Genomic DNA, 26960 nt, shown 5'->3' on the forward strand with positions numbered 1-26960 from the left:
CTCCTCCTTTTTCACCAGCTAGCACTTTCTCCAGTCCTATGGCATCAGACTGGGATGTCACAAATAAACACTGAGATCTCATTACGGAGGCAGAGTGTGCCAGGAAAGAAGATGAGCAACATGGGAAAAGACTCCCAGCATCATCCCAAAGAGGCACTGGAGGGGAAGCAGGGCTGGCAGGGAGTGGGTACCACAGAGCTGCAGGAAAAGCACACTGCAGGCACTTTTACTGGAGCCTCTGCCTGGAGAAGGTTTAAAAGAAATTTGAAACTCACTGCACCACCAGATATCCTGATGCTTTGCCCTTAGACTTCAGAGTGATGAGGAGTACTGCAGTACAGGAAATATTGTGGGTAAGTAGAATAGACTGAGGTCAGACAGCCCAGTTAGCTCTGCCCTCTTATCTCTTCAAAGACAGATTCTTAAAATTGCTCAAAAGCCACAAAATAAGAAGGGTTTTCCAAGATTCCTCTTGGTGACCACAGCAAAGAGTCTGCGTTTGCCAAAGGCAGGAGGAAGAGCTACTGGGTGCTTCCCCCCTTTCAAAATTATGTATTCTGGATAGAAGAGCCTAGAAGAAAACTGAATATTGACTTATTTTAAAAAATCCAGTCAACACAATGATTGGGTGGCAGCTGATCCTGCAAAGATCTGACATCTACAATGTGAGACGCCCTTTCTGCTTCACAGAGAGAGCATTTTGCTTTCTCTTAACATTCACTACACATACATGCACATAGCTAACAGATATACATGAAAGCATACATTTTCACACAATTACTGATGGCTGAACTAAAATCAGGCTTGTGGCACAGGCTGTCCTTGTCCCAGTCTAATCAGGTGTCACTGATACTTTGCATTTCACAAGTGAGAACGTTGTGGATAATTATCACAGCTGCAGAATTCTTTCAGTGTCAGCTTCCTCATCTGTACAGCTCAGGGACAGGACAAAGATACTCATCTCTGTGAGAAAACTGCTTGAGAAAGCATAAAGGACATCTCAGGCTAAATTTTTTTTTAAAAAGTGACATAGTAGTAACTTCATTTTGCAGACAAGGGGAATACAAACTATGGAAGTTGAAAAAGCCACTAATGGAAGGGCACAGACTGGAAGCTAAGAGACCCCGTAATAGTTTTCATTTACTCACTTTACACAAACAAAAGTAATGAAATAATATGAAAGGCATAAAAGGATGAAATTCAAAGTAAAAATCAGCCTTTAAACCTTCCTTAGGATTTTGGGTTTATCCTAAAGGGCTTTTTTGGGGCCCCAGACATTTTCCCTTCTGCCATGAGGAAACAGATACTGTCACTACATATTTATACACTATTTCCCTGCTTTTAAAATACCAGGGTGTGGGCTTGGCAGTGCTTTCTGAATTCCCAGGGCTTGCCCATACCAGAAGCCTGTATAAAGGAACTTAACCCACAGAAAATTCACAAACTTCCCACAGTTTTCACCTGGGCTGAACCCACTGCTGCTATTACTTCAAACAGGGAACTCACAAGCTGTGAGCTCCTGTGAAGGGCTTTTTGGGTGAAATCCTCCCATCTGCAGCCAGTAGGAGAGATGGGAATAGGGTACCTCACACTGGCACCTGTACAGCTGGTTTGGTGACCATCACTAGACAACACAGAAATTAATTCTAGTTAATAGTTACACCACTTCCCCTTTATAGCTGTGCATGGCCATGTGTGCTGAAGGACTAAGAGGTTTAGATTACCATTTTACATACAGTTAAAATTAGTTTTATGGTGGAAGAGACCCTTGTAAGCCAAGGAGCAATTGAACAGCTGCCTGCAGCTCTCTGAAGGGCAGGTCCAAAGCAGACACAATTCTTCTCAGTCTTGCCAGGAGATACAAGAAAGGACAAAAGCCACATACTGCAGCTTGTGGGGTCCAAACCGGGTACTAAAACCCCTTTTTTTACTAAGATGGTGGTGCAGCACGTGAACAGCTGCTCAGAAAGGCATCTCTGTCCTTGGAGAGCTTTAAAAAGTGATTCAACAAAGCCACTGCTGACCCAGTGTAGGCAAGAACCCTGCTTCAACTGGAAGGTCAGGCTAGATGATCTCCAACCAACACTCCCAATTAAAGCTTCCATGACCAAAATGCTGCAGGTATCCTACACTGAGAAAGGCCAGAACTGCAGGAAGGAATCCTTCCCAAAGGCTAAGCACCTCTCTTTGTCTTTGTGACTCTCATGTCACATCCTTGTGTGTATCAGTGAGAGGGAGCCCATCGTGCCTGACAGGCTGGCAGCAGTACCAGACTCACTGCTCTGTTATTCAGGTTTCTGTATGGATTGGAATTAGAACTTTTGTTCAAGTGTTTTGGAATCAAAAGGAAACATTTGTCACAGCATATTTTTTTTTTTTTATTTTTAAAGCTAAAAATATATAGAGCATAACAGCCTCAAGCAGTCCTGTAATCCTAAACATCAGCCATAAGCCACATTAAAATTGATGCAACATATGGAAATCAATTAGTTCAATGCATCAGGGGTGCCCAGGTTGAGTTTACAACACTAACACAATCTGCACTCAAAAAATATTATCTGCCTCAGTCCCAGAGAAGGAAATTCAGTTCTTAATTAATTCATTGGCTTTAGAGGTAAAAATGGCCTTTATGCTTAAAAACATGAGGATACAAATAGCAGACACGGACTTGAAACCCAGCTTTTGCATTCAGCTCTGCTGCAAGATTCCCATATAACATTTTGTAAATCACTAAGAATGAATTTTGTGAAACTACCGACTAATGAAAAAGCATCAAGGTCTGAGTACCCAAATCAATACTAAGGTTTTCAGTGGAGCTGTTGCTGAAGTTTGTTGGAATGAAGGGTGCTCAGGCTCTGAATAATCACCCTGGCTGCCTCTGCATGCACATACCTGATCATGTTCCTTAGCAAGTCACTTTGGGTTAAAGCAGAATCCATTTGATATTTCAATAATCAAAGCAGCATCAATTTGATATTTGCTAACCTGTCAGTAAAGCTATTCCTGTGGTAAGAAATAACATGGAACATTTCTCCCTCTTAATGGCTGCCTAGAAACTATGGCATTATCTCACTGTGAAAAGCAAGGGAACAAATGGGGCACCTGGAACCATAATGAAGTGTGACTTTTATTTTCAGAACACTTAAAATAATGAATGTGTGGAGCTGCACTGGCTACAGCCAGAACTGCTGCATTTGTGTGGCCACTGATTAGATGAACCAGTTTGTTACAGACAGCTTGGCTGTCTGATTGAGATAAATGCCTTTGCTAAGCACAGCCAGATGCCTCAATTTATTTTTCTTATGTTGCTATTACCTAGTTAAGAATACAAATTGCTTTACCTAAGCATATCTATACTTTGTATTTTATACATTACTTTTATTATCTTTTCTTTTATTTTCAAACTGAGCTTGGACTTTGTTGGAACTGCATAGCCTGTTTGATTCTATTAATAAAATTTATACGTACTGGGTCTTCTGGATTTTGTATTCCCATTTCCCCTTTTTAGTTTATAAAATCATTTTTTTTCTTTTAGGAAGAAAGACAGAAGATAAGGTAGGAAATATCTGAAATTATGACCACTGGCTACTAATCATGAAGCAGCACTTTTATTTACAATTCATGAAGAAGGTTCTAGAGTTTACCTGTGCCTATCTGACAAAAAGCTTTTATGAACTGCTCATAAGAAATATAATTTCTTGCTACACACAGGTGAGGCAGAAGATTTCTGCCTCATGAGAGAGAAAAGGATTTCTTGTATTTGTGAGACATGAAAGAATGCCAGGAATTGCAGCAGCCCTTACTTAGTAAATTAGATCCAGTGAATCACATTTTGGTCCCAGACACAATTTTCCACAGAGGGGAATCTTGGATAATTTTTTAGGTAAGGAATAACCACAAGAGACTGAAATCACCAACATTTTTCTTTGCAAACATTGCTTGTTTTCTTGCGCCCTCAAAAAGTTTCTCAGGTATTGGGACCACAAATAAATCCAAATTAGCCTTACTATAGCTGAGTTACATATTGCTGAACGATAACAAGTAGAAGTTAAGTTTTTTGATAAGTTGAAGATAAATGGAGTGGCATTTGGTCCATATTTCTCCAGGGTGATGTTGTGCAGCTCCTTCCCAAGGGACTCTTGTCACAGATCACATTTGGGCAGTAACTGAAAGCTTAGCTCCAAGTGGCATTACCAAGAATTTTTTGCTGCATTACATTATATCCCCCAAGGTGCAGGAGAACACTACTTGCAAGTTTGATGAGTAGCGTGCATTAGAAAAATTAAGCCATTAAATTCTCATAAGCTTTTCAATTTTTAATGTTATAAAACTCTAGAAATGCTTTTTGTACCCAGGGCATGCACCAGTTAGCACAACAGCAAAGTCTGACCCTTCCTATTCAAGTCTCTTCCTAATGTCTCAGGCTCTCTCCTTCCTTTATTTAGAAACATCCTTATTGTGGGTCCTTATAGCTCAGGCTAATTTTATTAAAAGACACAAGTGGCCCTCACTGAGAAGGATCTGCACTGAGAAAAATACCTGCTTGCTATTTTCTGTAAGATGCATCTTGTTCTGTACCTCAGAATATTTTTCACTACAGTTCCAATTTCAGCTCATATTTCTTTTCTTTGTAACTGAATACTGGCATCTAAGATGTCTTTCAGAACAATCTGTTGACCTTTTCTATGAATTTATTACAATCAAAACCCATTAGTTTTAGATCCTGTCCACACTGAGTTACATTTGTGGGTTTCTAATGATTGTAGTTTACAGCCTTTCAAACCATCATTTTCTTTCTCGGCTGGTAAATGCCACCTAGCACAGCCTTTCCACCAGGCAGAACGAAAATTCTATTTTTTGGCTATTTCTGTTGCTTTCAGTCAATTTCTAAGAACTGAAAACTTTGTAACACACAGGCACAGATTGACTCTAACACAGAATGCTATGAAAACCTCTTGTTTTACTTGTTTAGCAAAAGAAAAATCTCCAAATGCTCCAATTTGTGCCACAAAAGTGGACAAACAGAAATGTACAGAACTGGATTGGCAGATGTCTCTGCCTTCATGTGAACCTGGCTGAGGAACTCAAATATATGTGCAGAGATCAATTAGTACCCATTTTCCTCTCTGTAATTTCACCCCTCAATTAGTTATTTTTTCCTAATTAAGCATAGCTATAATATGCAGATCCTCCCCAACATCACTCAATAAACAATTTAATCCTCACTATTTAAAAGATCTTAATATCACAAAAGTGAAATCAGAGACTCAACAGACAGACCCCCCCACAAGCTACAAATAATCAGGATGGTTGATATTAACACACTTCTGCCTCATGAAGTACTGTTTCAGAAAAATAACCAGCTTCCCAGTGCTGTTTACACCTTCTTAGGCAGTTTATAGCAGAAGCCTGACACACTGTCACTACACAAATAAATTTTAGTTGCATGTGTTTTATGTACAGAACAGACTTATGAATAAGAGTATAAGACTTATGAATAATAGTAGCTTCACAAATTTCAATCTGGTTGAGCCTCCCAAGCCACCTTTTAAAAATCAAATATATTTCATGTCACATTTTTATTAGCAAAGAATTTCTTGCGCTGTCACATTATTCTTTTGTCAAGTTAGTTTATTTTTCTCTCAAGGTTTCTTCAGAGTAAAGCAGTATTGATCAATGTAATGTCATTAACCCCAGAACACAATGTGTTAAATAATTCTCATTGTGCACATTCCATGACAAAATTGATGTAAAAACAATAATAAACGCTCAGCACAGGAGCTGGTTAAAGTATCTGGAATTTTAGGCTCACATGCTTTAATCCTATAACCTAGACTGCCTCTATTTTTATGTGAGCTTACCATGCAAATTATTTTATTTGCTATTTGCAATTGCAAAATAAATCTACTTATGTACTTCAGAGCTCTAGAACTCAATTTCAAAACTCAAGAGTTCATATTAAATAGGAAAGAACCCTCACTGACTGATGTTTGAGAGCCCAGAGAATATTTTGGGCAAGCTTATGAAAATGCACCTTTCCCTTTCTTTCGCCCTGCCCTGAATGCATTTGTTATGCCATGTTTTCCTTTCTTATCTTACAGCTTCTGCATTCACATATTCCTGCCACACTCCAAACTCTTCCTTAAGATTTTACTCCTATGAGGATGTTCAAGGAATTCCAGCCTGCAGATTCTGCTCTGCACTTCCTGTGCCCAAAGAATGTGAAGCAGAACTGGGACACAGAAACAAGAAAAGTTGATGCTATTTATGATGTCTTATATTTTACTAATGGGGAGAATGACAAATATGACTATAAACCCTGAAAGCATTCCTAAGGATGTAGTGAATTAGTGTGCAATGCACATTAATCCCAGCAGACATGGTTTAGAAAAGGAAACTTAAAGCTAAGGTGAGTCCTACAGAGACACTCTGCTCTCTCCAGTTCTGACCAGACCTCAACAAGTGTCCCAGAGCCCTAGACCCATCTCTGGACAGATGGGAACTAAACATGAGGCACAGGAAAAAGCATCTGTGAACTGCCATTCAGAAATAAAGTAATTTTGATTCAGCAAAATAATTTGTAAGGACATGCAACTCTCTACAACCTGCCAGACTGAGTCCCTCTGAAGGCCCCAGAGAGAATAAACAAATACCTGCTTCAAAGAGGTAGCAACTCAGCTATAAAAATTGTTAAGGATACAAAAAGCACAAAAGATTAATACAGATAGGGCAGGCAGAGTAACAGCAAGCAATGAGGAGTAGTTTACTCATGTGTAGGTTAATCACAGTCAAGTTTTTGTAGGCATGAAAAATCCAGCATTTTAAGAAGAGTTTCAGAAGAGGAAAAGTAAGCAATACAGATGTTCATGCAGCTTATGTCTGAGATGAAACACACTGAGTCAAATGTGGGCTGATTCCCTGTCAAATGCAAGGCTACAAAACTCTTTAGTGGCAGTATTCTGAAGAGGTACAAACCAGGCCAGACCACAGCTGCTGAAGCCAAGGAAATGATGTTGCAATAACCAAGATGCAAAATCACTGACAGCTTGGATGAAAGCTCAGCAGGATGCAAAGACAGGAAAAGCTGTCATGCAGACAGAGTTGGCAGGATTTTGATAGGCTGGATGGAAGGACAGAGGAAGAGCTGTGAGCTGAAGGGAACAAGCAGGTTACTCATCCAGTGAGGAAGCAGCACAGCAGCTGGATGGGACAATGCAGGAGCCCTTGGGCAGATGAGGAGTTCCAGGTTAGCAATGTTTTGTTTAAGGTAAAGCAGAGACAAGGGGACATCAGAGGTGCACTGAGATCGTAGGTTGGTCAAAAGCTGATGAATGTAGAGCACAGAAGCAGATTTCCAACACTTCTTATTTTATTAATTCTATTAGCTTTGCCTAGACAACTACTTAACCATTGCAGAAAGGCTGGGCTTTACACTGAACCAGTGGCTGAAGCTCTCTTGGAGCTACCTCATTTGACACAGATTGCTCAGCAGATTTCCACAGCTCATTAATATTTTCTGCAAGTTAACTCTCAGCTCAGACTGGTGGCTGTACTTCAGTGTCTCCTGTTACAAGGTTTCTACCACTGCCTTTTCACACTTTTTTCTCTACATGATGCCCCTCATTTTCAAGATGCTTCCATCTTCCAGTAGCTAACAACAAGAGCTGCAATTTCTGATCCATCCACGAGGAACATTTGGATGCAGCAATAGGAATCTGAAAAGACTGAATGGCAATTCAGAATTCTGGTTTCTGCATTTGTTTCTTCATCCCCTCTGCTTGGAAAAAAATCAGCCATGTATCAAGTTAACATCAATTATTTCCCTAAACTCGAGTTTTCCTGCAGTGGATCACACACCCCAAGTTAAAAAGCCTTGTCAGCCCTTACTGTTTGTCAAGCTTGCCCATAGAAGTACACAACCACAGACACAACCACAGACACAGACACTAATTAACAACATTCCATTGCGCCACAAATGAGAAATGCCAGGAGATCGACCTGCACCCTGCCCTGCTCCTTACACAGCTCCCACTTCACGAGCACACATGCACACAGACAGCAGGCAGACAACAATATACAGAGAAAATGAATGGGTCTCTAGTGTTTCAGATTTACCTACAACCGTGTCCTTCCATCAGAACTTTAAGAGTGTTTTGCTTCTGGCACTAGCATTAGCAATCCCACAATACAGACTGTTAAGAAAAACGTTGCTCAACATTAGAGATAGTTAGAAACAGAGAAAAATATGGGTGCTTCCCAGGAGCACTCTGCAAATTAGAAGATATTTTACAAACTGTGCATTGCATAGCTGCTGCCAATGGGTTATGCAAGTCTCTGACCAAAAACTTAAAAAAACACCCAAACTAAAAGTGAATATCCTGATGAAAAGAAGAATGTGTACATCTCATGTATTAGAGACACAAACTGAATTTGAAATAAAGGACATGCATATGGAAAGTGCAAATATCTGAGGGGCGGTTGAGGGGAAAGAATTAAATGCAGATAAAACTCTTACTGGTGAAAATAACATTTGAAATTAATTTTATATCCAGACTATCCGGTTCACAGTCCTTTCACTCCTACTGTGGGAAAATGGGAACTGGAAAAAAAGAAGTCCCACCAAGGAGGCTCTTTCTTTCCCTCCTTTTTCCTTTTTTTTTTTTTTTTTTTTTTCAGACTTTAAAAGTCTGTGATGTAAGAAAGTAACAAAACAAAACTTTGTCCAGTATTTTAAACTCAACTTCCCCGAGGGTCTCAAAACTGCATCTGTTCCATGTGCAGCAAATTCAGCAGGAATACATTGTCCAAGATGACTAAAATATCAGAGTCTGCAGTGAGGGACACCAATATATAAAAGTAAATAGTAAGAAAAAGGTATTTAAGAGGTGAAGACATACAACCTACAGCTACTGCTTGGTAGAGTTAATTCTTCTTTCAATGTTTCTAGATTGCATTTATATAGTTTATACTAAATTGCCCCAAATACATTTTATCATTTAGCTTATAAACTAGGGCTTTAAAGGGACATTTCTACATTCAGCCTGTAATATTACCTTGTAGGCAGCTTGTCTCATAAACTGCTTTGCAGGCTGCTTCCAAATAGCAGGCACTGTAATGACCCATCTTACTTCAGTGTTTTCAAAGTCTGAGCCTCCTTGGTCACTGAGCTCCTAAAAAAGGAAAAATAAATAAAAAGGAAAATAGAGGTGAATGTAAAATGATGGGTGTCTACAGGAAAAACATTCTTTTCTGCTGCTCTGATAACAGTAACCCTCTTTTCAATTTTTTCTTGTTACATCCATGCTACAAATCAGAATTACTTCCAACCTGCTAAGAATGCTTTACTGTGCCAAAAGGTGGGGTTAAGGTTGAAGCTTTCTCAATGAGGCCTATAGAAAAGTTTACTGCTCAAAATAAAGTAGAAAAAGTTGGCTTTTGCAAAAGCAGCAATTTACAGAATATTACAGCATGTTTATGTACATCCTTAGCCATGGTGTAGGATTTGCTGTTAGCTTGAAGAATTCACACTCACATCTTGATTAATACACAGAAAACTATTTGGAGTATCACTGGTGAACATTTATGTTTTACAATCTGGATTTTTCAATGACTTCCTTATACACAACTTACCTTTAAATCAAACTTTTATAATGCAGTTAACAAGGGGAAGTTACAGTTAACCCCTTTAAAAAAATGACTGATTGGTCCTTCAAAACTTTGGTTTAAGCAAACATTCAAGGCTAGTTTAATATTTTTATTGTACTTTTTTTCCTCCCCTTAAAAAAGAGGAAAGTCTGTACTGCATTTGAAAATTAGGTGATATACTGACATGTTTTGGGCAAGGTTCCAAGTAAAATGTCATTACCATATGTCCTATCTAAATCTCCATCCAAACAGAGAAAGGTTCAGAAAGGTGGACAACAGACCTTTATAATGTAAAAAAAAAAAAAAAGTTACTGCATATGCTGAGCCAAGGTGTTGTGTTTGTTTAGCTATGCTGCAGTTCAAAAATCCATGCTGGAAAAGGAGCACCTTTATACTGCACAGGGCACCACAGACAGACACAGTACAGTGCAAAGTAACAGCTCACTTACATGGCATGTCTAATTAGCTCCAGGATTCACTCACAAATGCCAGGGATTTAGTTATTAACATCAGGAAAAGGATGTAGCCCTGAGCAGGCAGCACAGCAAATATATGGGATTTTATCCAAGGTTCATATTTGCTAAGAATGTCCCCAGTTTACACACAGGTCCAAGTCTGTGACTCCACAACCAAACCAAAAAAGTAGTTAAAAATGTCTCTGACAAAATGAGGCATTTGAGCTGTAGTGGCAGGATTGTTTCTCTGCAGCCATAAGGAATAGACTGGGATCTCAGAGAAAATAAATTAAACCCATTCAAAAAAGTAGGTTAGCTTTTAACCACAAGGCTATTTTAAACAACACTTGCTTGGATGAATACTCTGATTTGACCCAGGAATTCTCTGCTCACATTGACATTATAGTGGCACATTGGTAGCCAATGTTTACTTAACTCACAATTGACTATTTACACGAGATTTAAAATCTCAAAGCTGCTTACTAGGGACACATATTCCACTGGAAAGCAAGAAAAACAATCTTGTGATCCAAAAACAGTGCAAGAAATGAGCAGTGCAGCATTTCAAATCAGAAATGGAAAATAATAAGCTTTTAAATTTTCTTGTCAAATGTACCTTTTTTATCTTCCCCATTAAAAATAGAGTAGAAAATACCTAAGCCACTAAAAAGCTATTCAGAACCCTGCATCACAGGGATGTTATTAGTGAATCAAGCTTGACCTGTGCAAAGAGAAATTACTTCAGGCTATTGTGAGATCTCCAGAGTCCACAGCCTGCCCAGTTTCTCCACCTGCCTTGCTTTGTTTACATCAAATACAACTTAGGTCAAAGCTTGGCAAGGCTAAAAATATTAAGCTCATATTTTTACTAGTTATAAATACAGAAAATCTTGATAAGGAAGCATTACCCCACCTTTAATGCCTGTTCCTTAAAGAATTGCAGAGCATAAGCAAATATCTCAAGTGCTTTGACTTTTTTGCCATTTGCAGCTGTCAGGTCTGTCTCCATGGTAAGATTCTACATGAAAGAAAATAACTGAAGTTATTAAAAGAAAAAGGCAAACATCAAATTAATTCCCACTGCTTGAGGACAGCGAACTCTTCATTATTCACCTGATTAGGAAAAAGTGACAAAACTATTCTGAAGAGGATTTAACTCATCACTTGAATTTCCTGGAGCATGACACTTTGCTGCTTATTTTAGACTTTGTTTTTCAACACTTATCATGCCTACAGATAACTGCAGGCAGAGAAAGAAATATGGACTAAATATTACACAACTGCAATAGATACATCTGTAAATAACTGCAATAAAATTGCATATGCAAGATACTTAATCCAAGTTAAAAGTACAGATTTTTGGTTTCCCACAAACAGATTAAATCAGAAAACACCTCAAAACAGAAAGTACTGGCCAATTCCCAAGGCTCTAAGATGGATTAAAGACAAAAACACAGTCAGGAGGAATAATGTCAAATTAACAGCCTTACTGCCACTTGCAGTTCTAATAACAAATTCTGGGTGAATTTGCTTGGCTGATCTAGAGCTCAGTCTGGCTCTTGTATCCCATTTCTGCTGACCAGATTTATTGAACAAACTAACCTCATGCAGTCTCCCCTGACAGGACATGAAGATCTAAGCAAAGCAGACACTGAACCTTTAAGATCTACAAGGAAAGCTGGCAAGATACAGTCGCCAAATGCAGTGAGAAACTAAAGGAATCATAATGCTAACTGAAGAGTTTAATTTACTCAGTTTACTCTCTAAACACAGAGATGCTTCACTTCTACTTGACAAAAATTGAGTAGTGTTCAAGGGAAAACAATTTGAATAGCAAACAGTTTGGGTGTTACTTACACCAGTGGTATGCAGCTTCATCTTAAACTTTTCAAAATACAGCCAGTGCTTTGATTCAGTGGGATCCAAGTCATGGTAGAAGTCTCTTGCTGCATAGCCAAAGCTATGGAACTTTCTCTCTGGTGTTAGCAGGATGGTGGTTGGGGTCTTCTGGTTGGAAACACCCGGATCTCCACCTTCCCATCGCCTGGCCAAAAAGTGAAACAGCTCCAGTAAGTGATGCTCCAGGTTAGAGCAGCAGGAAAAAACAAGTGTATCATGAGAAAAAGCCATGCAGTGGCAAATTGCACAGATTGCTCTTCCCTTCAAAGACAGTAATTTCAAACCTTATAATACCAAAATCAAGGGGTTTTATTCCCACCTAAGAAAAAAGGAGTGCATTTTTCATTTCAGGTAATTCAACACATTTTTGTGGTTATGTATAATTCTTAAGCATATAAGATAAGGTAAGAACACAGGTTCCCAGAACTAAGCCATACACAATTAAGGAAACAGTTTTGTACTTAAAATTTCTACCTAAGCCAACACATGTAATAAACATTGTAGAGAAAAAAAAATCAGTAATTATCCAAGAACACTACTAATAAAACTCCAAATATGGCCTTTCCAATTGTGATTCAGACTTCAAGAATGGTTAATTGCAATGGATATTTCTCCCATTTTAAATTCCCTTAAACAGGGACCTGCTTAAGTCATTTAACTTCACCAGGGGAAGGTTGATTATATCCCCATTTCTCTCCCAGAATATTCCCTGAAACAAGACAAGCCAGTTCAACCAACATCTGATCATGTGCTTCATTTCCTAGACATCTAAAACTCTGAAAGCATCCATGCCTGCAGATACTGAGCTCTCTGCACTGCACTTCATACTCATGTGAAGTTGATGGATTTTATGTTTCAAACACCCAAAATGCTGTACAAGTTTTAAACTATCAAAAATGAAGCAGGATCTTGAGGATCTCCAAGGATCTTAAAGGCAACAAAATATTTCTGTCACTACTGGTGAATAAAACTATCCTGTCTCATGAAAATTGTGAAAGTATCTTTGGGGATACCCATACTAAGACAAAAGTAAACTCAAAGCCGCTTTCACAGAACGGATAAGGAAATAAATAAGGAAATAAATAAGAACATTGAATATGGGAACACCCAGCAGCAGGAACTGAAGGGAGGTATTGCAGGACAAAAAGGTCAGACAGTAGAAAGTTGTAGAATCAGCTGTGAGCATTGCTTCTCCATCACAAAAAAAAAAGGCAGAATGAAAGAAACTCACATTACTGTTCCTCCCCCCAGCATATACAAGTACTTTCTGATGAGAAGCAAACATTTACCAGAAAATAATTTCTTAAAAAGGCATCAGTGGAAAATCTGTTTATGCTCTCAGCCATAATCATAACACAGCTCAAACAGGAGCCAAGATCACACAGGCAACCACATTCATTATTAAACTACATGTCAATTGCTTTTTCTAAAGATAGCAAAACGTACTTTCAGAACATCCTCTTGCCAAAGCCCTCGTTCTGAAGTATAAAAAGTCTGCCTTGCTCTGTGGTAGCTGTTTATGTGACATAGGAAGAGTATGTAGAAAAAATAATTTCCATTTCACCCTCAGAAACAGTTGAATCCATTGAAAATTACTTGACCTCCAGACCAAGGCAGAAAACTGACATGGCAAACTGCAATTTAAGGGGTTGGTAATTGGCAAAGTAACAAGGAATGGGATCTTCTGAAGGGCTGGGACCATTCAACTGGATCAAACAGAGCAGTTTTATCTCTCTTTTTAGCTCAGGTAGCAGAAAATAACATGTCTGAACTTCTTTCAATGCAGAGGACAATTCCACTGCCCTGAAAGCAGAAACAGCATGATGAGGAGTGGAATGATTTCCACATTCATCCACTCAAAAAAACTTCCCCAAGTCCACTTAGCTGAGCCCCCGAGCCACGACCAGCTGGCACGGGCTCTGCTCCAGGTCATTTCTCCTAACCTGCTGCTAGAAATGCACTTGGTCAACTCCAAAATCTTTGAGTAGGTGTTACAGCAAACATATGGTTCCAATGTGAAGAAGCTGGGATCTCACAGCTCGTGAACAGAAAACACTGCTATTCCAGCAGATTGTTAAATCCCACTCACCCGCTGCAAGCAGAGGAGACAGACTGATCCCGTTTTTGCTTGGAATCATGAATGATTCATTCTGAGTCACTGGTGGGAAATGCCATAAATAGGCTGTGGCTAATAACAATGCTTCTTTGTTTTTCATTATGGCCAAGCACATTTTCTCTTTCCGGAATAAGCACGCTTAAGGTGCAGCTTAAATGAAGACAAATTTACGTTCAATGCCGCGGGATGAAATTTTCAAAGCCACCTGGAGAAGTGGATGTTTGCTTCCTGATGAGTTTCTGATGGAAACTGGACACGGGAATTGCTCAGCACATTCCACAGCCCTCAGCTTGTGTTACTGCTCAGTCACAGAAAGGACAGCAAGGAAAGGCAAGGGGAAACACGACTTTACCACCTGCAATCAGAGATTTAGAAATACTCCCCTGTGATGCTTTTCTAGAGAGAAGCAGATGCAAAAGCATGAGCATGGTTAACTCCTGGCTGCAACACTCCTGCCAGGTGGAGCCCTGGCCTCACTCCAGTTGCAGAAGGAGTTTAGTCAGTAGGACTAGGACTGCAACACTTTCGTTTGCAGTTCCCTTTCATGGTACCAAAAAAGGCAAAATCATGGTAAAAATTAGGAAAAATAAAAATAAAAAGGAAATGGCTATCAAAAACATTAATCTGTACAAGCCTGAATTGCTCTAAATATATGTGGGGGATATTTTTGCAGTGCAGAATCACACTTAAAAAAACTATTCAAAGAGAACCAAGGTAGATTTCTTTCAAATGCAGACATATGGCGGAGTATCTGAACACAAAACTAAACAATTTAGACCTGTTTATAGCCACAGAGCTAACTGTACACTAGAAGCGAAAATAGAGACAGAATCAGTGAGGAAAGCAGCATGAGGTCATACAAGACTTAGAGAAATGCCTTTACTTGCACTTCAGTCTGGCTGAGAAAGACCAAAGAGGGACTTGTGCAGAGTGATGAGAATTTGAGCCAGAGCTGCAGCACCACAGTCAAGGAAATGAAACACTGGGGTCATCAAAATGCAGCTGAATGCCACCAGCAGTGTGTATGCAGAAAAAAGGCAGGTGTGTGCCTCCCAATAACTACAGTCAAACAGGGAAGAGAGGGAAAGGGGAAAAACCTCAGTGCTGAAGCTGCACTGAAAAGAGACCACATTGTCCAAAGACAGACTGCCATTTGTTTCATAGCCACATGCATTTCTTCATTTATTCTTCTCCATTTGTGAAATACTCTCAATTCAGCTATCCAGCCAGTAGCCAAAACATCTGTAACTTCATGTAAATGCATATATCAAGAGCAGTTTTTCAGAACCGTGTAATATCTCATGTATTTCCTCCAAATGAGATGTTATTAACTCGTTCTACAGCAGGAAGTTTTCCATGTGGCTCTGGCACTGCCCTGCTCACCGAAGTGCTGAGCTCATGGCCAGGCAGCTCAGATGCCTTTCCTCCAGTCTCAAGTTATGCTGCAAACAGCACTCACTGTAACACATTCACCTGCAAAAAGAACCTGAACCACAGCTGCCTGAAACAGAAGCTGGGGAAACTATCCAGACTTGTCAGTACCACCTAGAACTGATAAAACAGTAACCAGTGTTTTGAAGTCATTCACTGAACATTTACAAACCCACACCCAACTTCAAACATGCTGAGATGAGCGAGGCCACTCATACATTTAAAGATAAATATATGCTGAAAGAACTTTGTTCAGTCAATGCGTCAAACTCGGTTGTTTTTTTTTTTTAGCATTGGGCATGACAGCAAATAAACACACAGTCAAAAATGTGACTTTGTTTACCTCCTAATTACACATCAAGAATCATGGCACTGCTGGCATTACACTCAAACCTGGTGCTAAAGCCCTGTGTGTTCACTCTTTTCCAAAGTAGGACCTTCTGAATAAACCCATCTTACCCTTTTAGAGAAAAGCAGCTTTGTTAAAAGGCAGTCAGAAATCTAAGTATCTGGAAAGAATCAACACTAAAGGAGGGAAGGTGGAAAAAAATGTTAGGAAGTAGAGAGGACCATGCATCACTGGTATCCTTTATTTTAATGTAAACATTCTCGAGTGCTGGCGGGAAGCTACATTTACTCTGCTGAAATATTTGTAAGTTATCCTACATGTAAGCCTCATTATATACAGCCCTTAATACCTCCTGAACTACTGCAGACTTACCTTAATAAATATACCATTCATTTGATTGAATTTCATGATTTTATGAGTACTAATATATAAATACATATAAAAATATTACATATATTACTTTGTAAGATCATTTCAATTGTGTCTTGCCAAAATCCTTCCCAGATAGAAATATCTATTTAAGAAATAATAAAATAATTCTTGGTATTAAAATTTGCCATTGTTTTAAGTACCTGTTGGAAATACGAACACACCCCCCCCCCAAAAAAAAAGTTCCTTCCCTCTGGTTGGAAACACATGAAGTAATTTATTTAATTTCATCAACATCAGTATCTCATATCATAGCTATGCAGCTCTGAAATCACAGTCATGCTGCCATTACTGCATAAGGAGGAAAATGTCACGTTTTGAACCACAAATAGCAAAATCTCAATTGAGATTCGGAATCAGCACCTGGATTTCAATATCCCAGTGACTGACAGCAGGAAGCCTGGTAAGGAGAAGGGATTTCCCCAGGGAAGGAGATTCTAATCCATATTGTGAATCCAGCAACAAAACCATATCCTAAGGTCCTTCTGAGCCCAAGACTCAAGAACTTCAAGAGCTTCCTCAGAACAGCAGTGATTCCACACAGCAAAATCTCCAGCATTTACAGGAACATAGATTTGTTCAAACACAATTTTGGTCTGCTCAGATACAGCTTCAGAAATGTGTTCCCTCATTCCATCAAATTTCTTTAAGAACTTTAATTAATTACTTTCTGCCAAAGAGAACAGGAATTGATAAATATGTGTTCCAGTTTCCCCACCCTGAGAGCTGTCCAAGGCAGCAACACAGGGTGTGTCCTTTGACTTCAGCCTTTTGTGTGTGCTGCTCAGAGAACAGAGATGGCTGAAATGCAGAAAAGACCTGAAAAGCATCACTTGTCCATCCTGCAAATATCACATATCTTTGCAACTGGATGGTAAAGATATAGAATACCATTTCTAAATTTGCCTTCCTTTAGGCAGTATTTTAAATCCCTGAGCTGCATTAGTTTGCAGCCATACACAAACCAACTATGCAGCCTGACTGCACAATCAATAGTGTCTGCTAAAGATTTAGGGAGCTGCATTCAGCTACCACCTTTGCTTAGAAAAAATGCAGTATATCACACTGGACTGCAGCAAATTAGGCTATCTGACCTTTTGTTCTCAGCATTACAGCAAAGTACCTACTTCTGCAACAGCAGCATTGTTTAGAAGAACATCTATGGCTGAGCTTTTCATATATACTTTTTTATGTCTAAAGTTATCTATATCTTGCTCTCATTTACAATACAGTAATTTTAAATTTACTACAACAAGAATTAAACGTGTTTGAAGTTATAAATAACTTTTTTTAAAAATAGCATAAAATATTATAGCAATGGTTTTTAGGGAAAACCTTTCAAGTAGCTGCCATAATAGTTTTTGCATTTGTGATTGCATATTTTTATACTGTGCTGATTTAATAAAACAATAAAAAAAACCCCAAATAAACTCCCTACATCACAGCATCTTAAGTCTGTCCTTTCCATACATATAACAAAGAGAGATTTCACCACAAACCTTCATTTTCACATTCATACCTTTTGATTGCTTATTTCCCAATGTCAATGGATCATTAGCATAGATTTGATTCAGATTTAATACCACAAAGCTTACATCAGCCAAACTCACTCCCAGTGCAAGTAAGCAGGTGTGGTACACCCAACTATACACAGTGAGATTCCAGGGGATGGGCACCTCATGGATGCCATGACCCTTAGGAAATGAGTCTCTGAGATAAGGGCATCCTGACTTACTTATTAACTCTGCTCCCTGAACAATTCTGAATACTCAGATTCCTCCTTCTACTCTGTCATCTTGTAAACTCAGCAAAATAAGAAAGGGGATGTGCTCCCACTGACTACTAAAGCAAATCAGAACACAATAAGATGCAACAAAAAGTCATAACCATGAGAAATCTGCACACTGTGGTAATGCCTGACAAATCCAGACACTTCAGGCTCCTGTAGAAAATATCTTTGGCTACTGCAGGCAGCCCATGGTATCAGAGTCACAAACTAAATGCTGCATTGCAGCCCTTACCTCATTACATGAATACATTCTGGCTCCTTGGTGAAGCTGTAGGCGTAGCCACTGGATGTTGTGCCAAAATCAATAGCCACAACAACAAGAAATAACTGTTCCACAGCATCATCTGCATCAGAGTCCTTCTGTTAAACAGCAGAAGCAAAACGGACACCAAGTCACTGAGCAGGATCATCGTAACCTGTCACAAGTTTTGCTCTGCAAGACCTGCATATCTCTTCAGTGAAAATGAGGACTTACCTAAATTTGCCCTTGGGACCAAAATTAATACCAAGAAAGCTACAAATTCCAATGGAATTGTGGAAATTCAATACATGACTCGACATATATGCTAGAGCCTTTTATACATAATTTTCTATTCAAAGCTTCCTTCACACTCATTTTTTGAATGCTTCTGATTAAATACTTCCTGTATTATTAATATAGTATTAAATAAATTAATAATAAAAGCATTTAATAATACTTCCTGTATTATTAAAACTTAAGGGTATGGGGCTGGTTTGGTTGTTTTTCTTAAACTGATCAACTGAAGAATTTGTCCATCAATGTGATGTATTTGGGACTTGGTGGTTTTAGGAGTTAACTATATCATAAGCATGCAGTGTATGTCTTACCACAATGTGTGATGGAGACAGTGGAGTTATTCCAGGGTCTCCCAAGCTTTTGGCTGGTGATGAGTAAGCAGATGTGGAAACTGCATCTAAAAGGAAACAAACACCCATCAGTGTCAGCAGGCAGAATGAGTAAATGCAACAGCTACTTTGCATACTGCTAAACTGTTTTCCAGTTGTAAAGAATCTGCTAAAACACAAAGCAAATTCCACAGCTACCATCTAAAACATGTTTTGCGTTTAAAACATGCTAAGACACAACTGCTGTTTTAGTTTTACAATGTCTGTCTGACCATCATCACTATTACCATTCTTTTATTACATTGTCATGTACAGTCTTAAAAGTCTTCCTGAACAAATTCAAAAATCATAGCTGGTACAAGCAGCTTGATTACCACACACTGCCTAGGACTTAAATGTATGAATGCAGAAACTAAACACAAGCTGTGAGATCCAAACAGACAGACTCATTTACAGGAAAAAGAGGAGCTGACAGCAACTGCAGAAAGTAAGAAGAGTAAACTGCAATTCGTCCATCCTGAGCCTTTATTCTGAAACTTTCCCAATACTGTCTCTGTTTTTATCCTTCACTACACTCTGCACTGGAACATCCTGCAGCTGTTAATACTACTGCAGGACAGAATCCAGCTGGGAAAAAGGAAAGCATTATTAACAAGTCATCAAAGAAATATTTCTACCCGGCATACAATACGAAAACTTCATTTAAAGGCACAGACCAAATACTGTAATGCACTAATTTTATTTTTCATTCTTTCATTTACATTGCTGATGATAGAAAAGGAAATGGCTTAAAACAATTAAGCACTGATGGCTTAGATGGATTTTTATATAATCTGTACTCTTAAGAAGAATGTAATAGTTTATCAAAGTAGAATGTAGAAAAGGTACCATGCATCCTGCCCTTGCTCATAACCCTCTGCTCCAAAATTTAAGCCCTAAGTGCTTACTGATTTCCACAGAATACAAACTATAATTAGATGTAAAGCAGAATAATGTAATAGGCCTCTGAACATTAATAATAATAATTAAATAATAAAGAATACATTTCAACGGATTTTTATCATCTACTTGGATGCATCATACATTTATTCATGGCATGTAATTCCTAGACATGACTGACAATTCAGAGCATCACTCCAAGATGACACGGGAGCTCCTCTCCAAGACCCCAGAATTATTTAGGGAAGAATGGTAATCAAGTATGTGTTGTTTCTCAGGGAAGATTCAAAAACCCCGCAGTGGGCAAGTAGGAGATAATTCGCCTGCAGGGAAAAAAATCTTCCTCCAAATCTTAATTTTGCTCTTGAAACTTAATTTTCTTCTTGAAGTTAAAACACGCATGTTCAGCCTGATTTTCAGAAGCATTTGCAGAAGCACAGTATTTGCATTTTCTACACAAGTTCTCCAGGAATATATTAAGTGACTCCTCTTGCAGTGAAGTACAAAAAGTCACAGGCCAAATGAGACAAGCACAGAATCTGTTCGGTTCATTAAGACATCTTTGGAACAGATGCTGTTATCAGCCTCCTTTGTGCCATTTTTACCTCTTAATTTTTACACCAGCAACATGCCAATTATTTTAGAATTGAAAACCAGTATTTCAGCACAGAAAAAAAGAAATAAAATAACTAACAAAATATATCCCTTGCATCCTGCTGTAATTTCCTGAGCAGAGCAGGACACTGCAATACTGACTCAACATCTTGGGAGACCTGCACTTTACCCACACTCAGGATGCTGGTGTGAAGCACAAAATATAGAAGACATCAAACCACGTGTTTTCAGTGTTTCACTGTGCCACTGATTGTTGTGGTTACCTGTTTCTGCACTCATGATTCTGAGATGTGCTGGGGCAGGTCCAGAGGAGGCCACAGAGATGAGCAGAGGGCTGGAGCACCTCAGCTATGGAGACAGGCTGGGAGAGGAGGCTCCAGGGAGACCTCAGAGCACCTTCCAGTACCTAAAGGGGGCCTGGAAAAGAGTCAGAGAGGGACATTTTACAAGGACATGCAATGACAGGACAAAGGGTAAGGGCTTTAAAATGAAAAAGGGCAGATTTCCATTAGACATCAGGATGAAATTCTTTACTGTGACAGTGGAGATGCACGGGCACAGGTTGTCCACTCCTGCAAGTACTCAAAGCCAGTCTGGACAGGGCTTGGAGCAACCTGGGACAGTGGAAAGCATCCCTGCCCATTGCAGGGGGTTGGAATAAGATGATCTTCGAGGTTCTTTTTCCAACTCCCCTGAATTATTCTGTGCTTCTAAGATGCATTTTCCAACCTGTCTTTAGCTATCAGCCTTGAAAAGTTATTTTTATCTCTGTGTGCAACTCAGAAAATTCTGTGTGACAGGATACACATTTTTCTATCTCAGAGAGCAGTGAATAAATATCCAGAGCAGTAAGGACATCCATCCAATGAAACCACTAGTTTGGCTGGTGTCCTACCAAGAATTGATTCAAGATAATTAATAAAAAAGACCCTTCCAAACCCATGTACTTCCTGCACTGCCTTCATGGCTCCTCCTGCAAATACCCAGCTAAATAAAATAATTCTACAATGCATCCTGGATCTAATGCCAAAACTTCTCAACAGGTAGTGAAATGACTGTTAAAAGCAAATGAAATTAGGATATTTGTAACATTATACTATCTACCCCATCTCAACTGCAAGGTGTTAAAATATATTTGTCTATGTGGGAGCTTTTGTATTTTGTTGAATTAGTGTTTCCATGGTGAAAAAAATGTGCATGTTTAACAATTTTTACAGCTGTGTTCTGGAGAGCAGTAAATGCGTGGATATTCCAGGATATTTAAAAATCCCTTATCTCTAAAGCACTGTGATTGGTTGGTCTGACAGAAACAAAAGCATCTGTCCCAAGCCAGAGAATGGGAAAAGGGTTGCCAGGAACCTGATTTGCAATCACAAAACTGAAAAATGATGCCTAGAGTGTCCTGGATAGGATCAGGGTATTTGGAACAGTTCTTAAAAGCAGAATGACTTGTTATGACTTCTGCAACCAAAAACCATAATAAAGTAATGTTCTACATAGCTCAAGTTCCAGCTTTATCTCCATGTTTACTAATGATCTTTATCTCTGTCAAACTAGATGCTATGACTAAAATACAGCTAAATAGCATGCACTAAATAAACACTTAAAATGTTGCCAATTTACACACCAAATTAAATTGAGGAATCTGATTTAGAATCCAAATTAAGTAAGTCCTCAAACAAACCAGTATTTAAAATAATCTTACTCTAAATATGATGCAAACTTCTTGACTAAAAAGTCTTACATTTACTTCTGATATGAATATTAACCTTGGAATATGGTTTGGGTAATTTCAATAAATGTGTCTAGACTAAATTTGAACACATTAAGATTTCTGACTTTAGTCCTATCCTAAGCAATTGGCAAAGAACACCTTGTACATTTTTAAGGTGATCAGAAGTTGAAAGGAAAAAAAATAAGGCTCCCATTTTCAGGCAGATTCCTAAACCATTACAGAATTGGTAAAATTGAGATCGTAAGATATTGTATTAATAATGAAATCATGTCCATTATCACATTAGCTCCAATTGCTGGTTTAGCAGACTTAATTTAAATTAATCCTTCTTTTCATCTAAACAGATGCAAGAGTTTATTTTCTGTGGTTTCCTGAAATGCCTAATCTGTTTAGCTCTTTCAGTTTTTCAGTAAATGATCAGCAACATTGTAGATTTTGACAAAATGCAATGAAGGATTAACCTTTAAGTGTCAAAGAATGCAGACTAAAAGCAAAGTCCAGAACATTTATAAAAACTTTGCCGATGCAGTGTGAATATTTCACTGATTGCGTGTTCAGCTGAATCTGATTTTCTGACAGATCTGGAGAGCAGGACCAAACTCATTATTTAATTAGAAAGATCAGTTAATGGCAGCTGGAAGGCCATCAGTCTGTTCTGAGTATTTGAAAGCCCCTGCCACACATTCCCATTCAGGACTGGATAGATGAACTTTAGGGAACTACTAAAAAAACCAAATAAAATCCCAAATAATCAGTTTCAAGCCAGCAGGTTAAAGAAGGGTGACTGCTTCAGTCACAGGCAACTATGGTGGTACTCAACCCAGAAAGAATTCAGCAGTCACACAAAATCTTCTATTTTCTATTCAGTATTTCATCTGTATACAATTCAGCTACATAAGGCATCAGTAAAATTTTCTGCTTCACGTGTTATGGAACTTGTTCATTTCCCCAGTGAAGCAGATGCCAGCACAGTGGATTCTGTCTAAAAGAAGGTTCCCTGCAACCCAGGTGCCATAAACAATGGATTACCTAAAGTGGGCTTTGTCACCAGGTAGAATTTAACAGGACAAGTGAATCAGGAACCTGGGAATTGGTGTGGGGCTCTGCAGAAATGCCCAGAAATGCTGACACACCAGGGAAGAGGGGACATTTCTGAACGTGCCTTGTGTCACCCAATTCTGTGTATGGAAAAGAAACAACTTTTTAAAAAAGAAGAACTAAGAACTCAAGCCCCTGGTCTGCCATCAGAAACCATTTCAGGCACATTCTGCACTACTTTATAGAGTGATGGCTCCAAAAGCAAAGGCTTCACCAGAGAAGTTGCACTTCCCAAACCTTCTCAGACCTCACTCCCAGGTGACTGGATCTCTCTCCTACAGCTGTTTCACAAACCAAAGAACAAGCAAAGGAGCATCACTATATCACCTCTGTAAGAACATGCCTAAACACCAGTGTGTGTTATAACCCAATCAACACAAGTTAATTTATATTTCTATCCTGACAGAGTGACCATAAACCCAACAGGAACTCTTCCCACAGGATCATTCCCCATTTCAGATCACAGTTCCAGCATTTTAATGAGTGCTTTCACAACAAAGACACCAGTGGGTCCCAGCACAGCCTTTTCCAGGCTCTCCCAAACTCCCAGCTGAGAGTGGCTGCAGGACACCACCCTGGCTCAAAAGCAAAGCTGCAATAACTCTTTTTGATTTGTGTAATGGACAACCACTGCTCCAAATCCCAAATCATCCCAGTGCTCAGCTATTTGTAGGCTGCTGAACCAGGTACACAGGGGAAGTTGGGATGCATTAGACCGACTAAAAATGTCACTACTGCAGCTGATCTTTGTGGCTCCAATAAATCTATGTTAACTGAACTCACCATGAACACACTGACCATGTCACAAATCAAACACTGGCACGTATCTCATGGCCATTTCTCTGGAATTTCCAGCCATCCAGCACATGGTAAAGGTCACATTTATATGTGCTATTTGTATACGCACTGCTCTGCTCTCAGTCAGGTTGCCAGTAATACCAAAATCTTAGCCAAATTCTTTCTTTCCCATTCAGGCACTATATCTGGATTTAAAATTTAGGAAAAAAAAGGGAAAAATAAGAATGTACCAAACCAAACATTGGTATAGAGTAGCCCACAGGCAACAAAATAATTGAATAAACCCATTATTTTTCATTTAAAAGATTATAATCTTTTGAGCATCAAAATAATTTTAATCCAAGCAGACCTTCCTAATGACATTTGCACAAGAAAAGAAAGGTTTACTATATTGCTATTAGCTGGCAACTACTTCACTGATGAAGAAAACCTTATTCAGCTTTTCCTATTGGTGAGATTTTCCTCTGCATTAAGCACAAAATGTCAGAGCTTCCAAATGTAATGTGACAACCTAGAGCATTTTACTGTCAATACAAAGATGGCCTTTTAAAACAATTACAGAACAATAAAAAAAGAGATGGAGAGAAGGAAATAAAATCTTAAAATATTCTTATGCATAATAAAAAAACCCCCATATTTCATATCCGAAGTAAGAACCTTCTGTTCCTACTGAAAGCAATGGCACCATTGTTATGACCATCAATGGAATTACAGTTCTTTGTTTTAAAATGCCAGTAGGCTTCCAGCTGGTTTGCTGAAGACTGCAATACACTTCTCTTCCATGAATACAGCCACAGCTAATCTCTGATACAAATCCAAGTTTCCTGATACCATTTCATAATATCTAGTCCCCCAAAGAACTGGAATTCATTGCACTGATACAAATTAGAGCAAAAGGATTTCCTAAGTAAAAAGAAAAATCTCCCAATACTTTGCATTGAATTCTATAAATAAGACATGTTTGTCATTACAACTATGACCTTTTCCATTTATTGCTTTTATATTGTCTCCCATCACGATTATGCTTTGACTAGAAGAATTGCATTTTTACTACACTATGAATGCTTTCTAAGGTAATTTTAAGGTTTTACCATTATTGTTAAGAGTGTCAAAAGCAACCCCAGCTTCATCCCATCACACTCTGTGGACAATACTCATTTTCCTGAGCCTCAGCAGCAAAGGGAGAGCAAAAGACACCACCAGTTCTCTGTGAACTTAATTTGAGATAAAAGAAACACGCACAAACTCCCAATAACCTTCTGAAAATGCCACAAGGGTTATGTTCACTCCTCCATTTCACAGGACATTGGCTAAACTACTTTACCTAAAACTGATCTCACCTCCCTAACGCTTGGTAAGATGGACTAAAGCGGAACAAACACACTCACTGGGTCTGTAATGCCCCAGCAAATCCTCACCAACAGCTAAGGCTGCCCTTAAGCTGCCTTCAACTCAAACCCTTTCACCATCTACACCATAAGGTCTCAAATCCAGCTCCACCCTGAATGACCTGAGCGTTTCCCAGCTTCTGTGATCAGCCAGCTCCTTTTTCCCTCCCATTTCCTTCCCCACCCTCTGATGGGATTCCAATGTGCTCAAAACCTGCTCATGCACCAGCCCTGCAGTGATGCTTCTCTTCCCACGTCCCAGCTCTTCCACAGCCATGCAGTACTGCCAGGAGAGACAACTCTGATCCTGGTTTACCTGCAGCACAAGGCAGGCTACATGTTGTGATAAAGGTGGGTTAACAGATTTGGCAGCTCAGAGTGGTAGAAGACCATTCTCCATGATCTCCCTAAACATTCCCCTGACACAGTTGTGTAAGAGACACCTTCAGTGGACACAGTTGTGTAAGAGACACCTTCAGTGCACACTAAATATACTTCTTTTCCTTCAACAAGCTCTTCTTTGAACTTGCTTCCTTAACACTTCCTTGCACTATTTGCCTCTGAGCAAATGCCTCCCTGTATCTCTCACCTCCTCCCTCGTTGCTTCCAGGAACACGTAAGGAACCAAAAACAAACCACAAGATGTACAGAACTTAGGTGAAAAGATACCTTCCTGGAAAAGGCTTCCTGCTGCTTCTCCTTCATCATCATGTCTGTCCTCATCTACCTCCTCTACCTGGTTCACTGCAAGGTTGTCAGCAATGGCACTACTATGATTATGCTCTAATTCCCAGGACCATACTCATAAAACAGATCATTTGTGATGTTAATCACTCTGAGAGAAACAGCATTTTCCAGCTCAACTGGAATGGTTCACTGCTTTTTCTTTTTATAAAACAACATCAAAATATTACAGTTATAAACCTGTTTTGCTACAAGTTTCTATTTAAGAACCATGTCAAGATGCAATTGTATCCTGAAAAGAATGCAATCCTACCTTTCTCAGTCAAGATATTCAAAGAATCAGTGTTCAGCTTTTCAGATTGTGCATCCAGCACACAGGAATAAGAGCATTTTGGAGGGCATTTGTTCACTTAGAAGGCAAAAAGGTTATTTAGTTTTCAAGCATTCCTAGATTCAAACAGTATCTCGCAATGCATCAAGCTGGATGAATGTAGTGACACCTTTTTCTTAAAACATGAATGGGAAAAAAATTTGAATATGTTTGTCTTCACTTTGACAATCTTCTGGAAGGCTTAACATGATTCACACATTTACAGAGTCTTGACAAGAGAAAACCAACCAGTCTCATCAATTCACAGTAAAAAAAAAAAAAGCATAAGCAGGGGACAGGGTAGAAAGAAAGAAAAGCTAAACTAGAATAGCCATTACTTATAGCAGTCAGCA

General features: G+C 39.0%; 1 protein-coding gene across 5 annotated transcripts in view; it reads right to left on the reverse strand.

Annotated features, from left to right (window-relative positions):
• Positions 1 to 26960, reverse strand: part of HSPA12A (heat shock protein family A (Hsp70) member 12A) — a 51042-nt gene that overhangs the window by 18546 nt on the left and 5536 nt on the right. For 4 of the 5 annotated variants that reach the window (XM_021537274.2, XM_077784713.1, XM_021537276.3 and 1 more), the window contains exons 2-7: positions 20798 to 20951; positions 18963 to 19048; positions 18346 to 18473; positions 11958 to 12144; positions 11014 to 11118; positions 9054 to 9170 (exon numbers count right to left, since the gene is read on the reverse strand). In XM_021537274.2, coding sequence (XP_021392949.1) covers positions 9054 to 9170; positions 11014 to 11118; positions 11958 to 12144; positions 18346 to 18473; positions 18963 to 19048; positions 20798 to 20813 — 639 coding nt within the window. In that variant the 5' untranslated portion in view covers positions 20814 to 20951. Of the gene's footprint in view, positions 1 to 9053; positions 9171 to 11013; positions 11119 to 11957; positions 12145 to 18345; positions 18474 to 18962; positions 19049 to 20797; positions 20952 to 23298; positions 23897 to 26960 lie in introns of those variants that run through there. The other variant, XM_077784712.1, reaches the window with a different exon arrangement.

The sequence above is a fragment of the Lonchura striata genome, chromosome 7, assembly GCF_046129695.1.
Source record: "Lonchura striata isolate bLonStr1 chromosome 7, bLonStr1.mat, whole genome shotgun sequence".
Classification (NCBI taxonomy): Eukaryota; Metazoa; Chordata; class Aves; order Passeriformes; family Estrildidae; genus Lonchura; species Lonchura striata.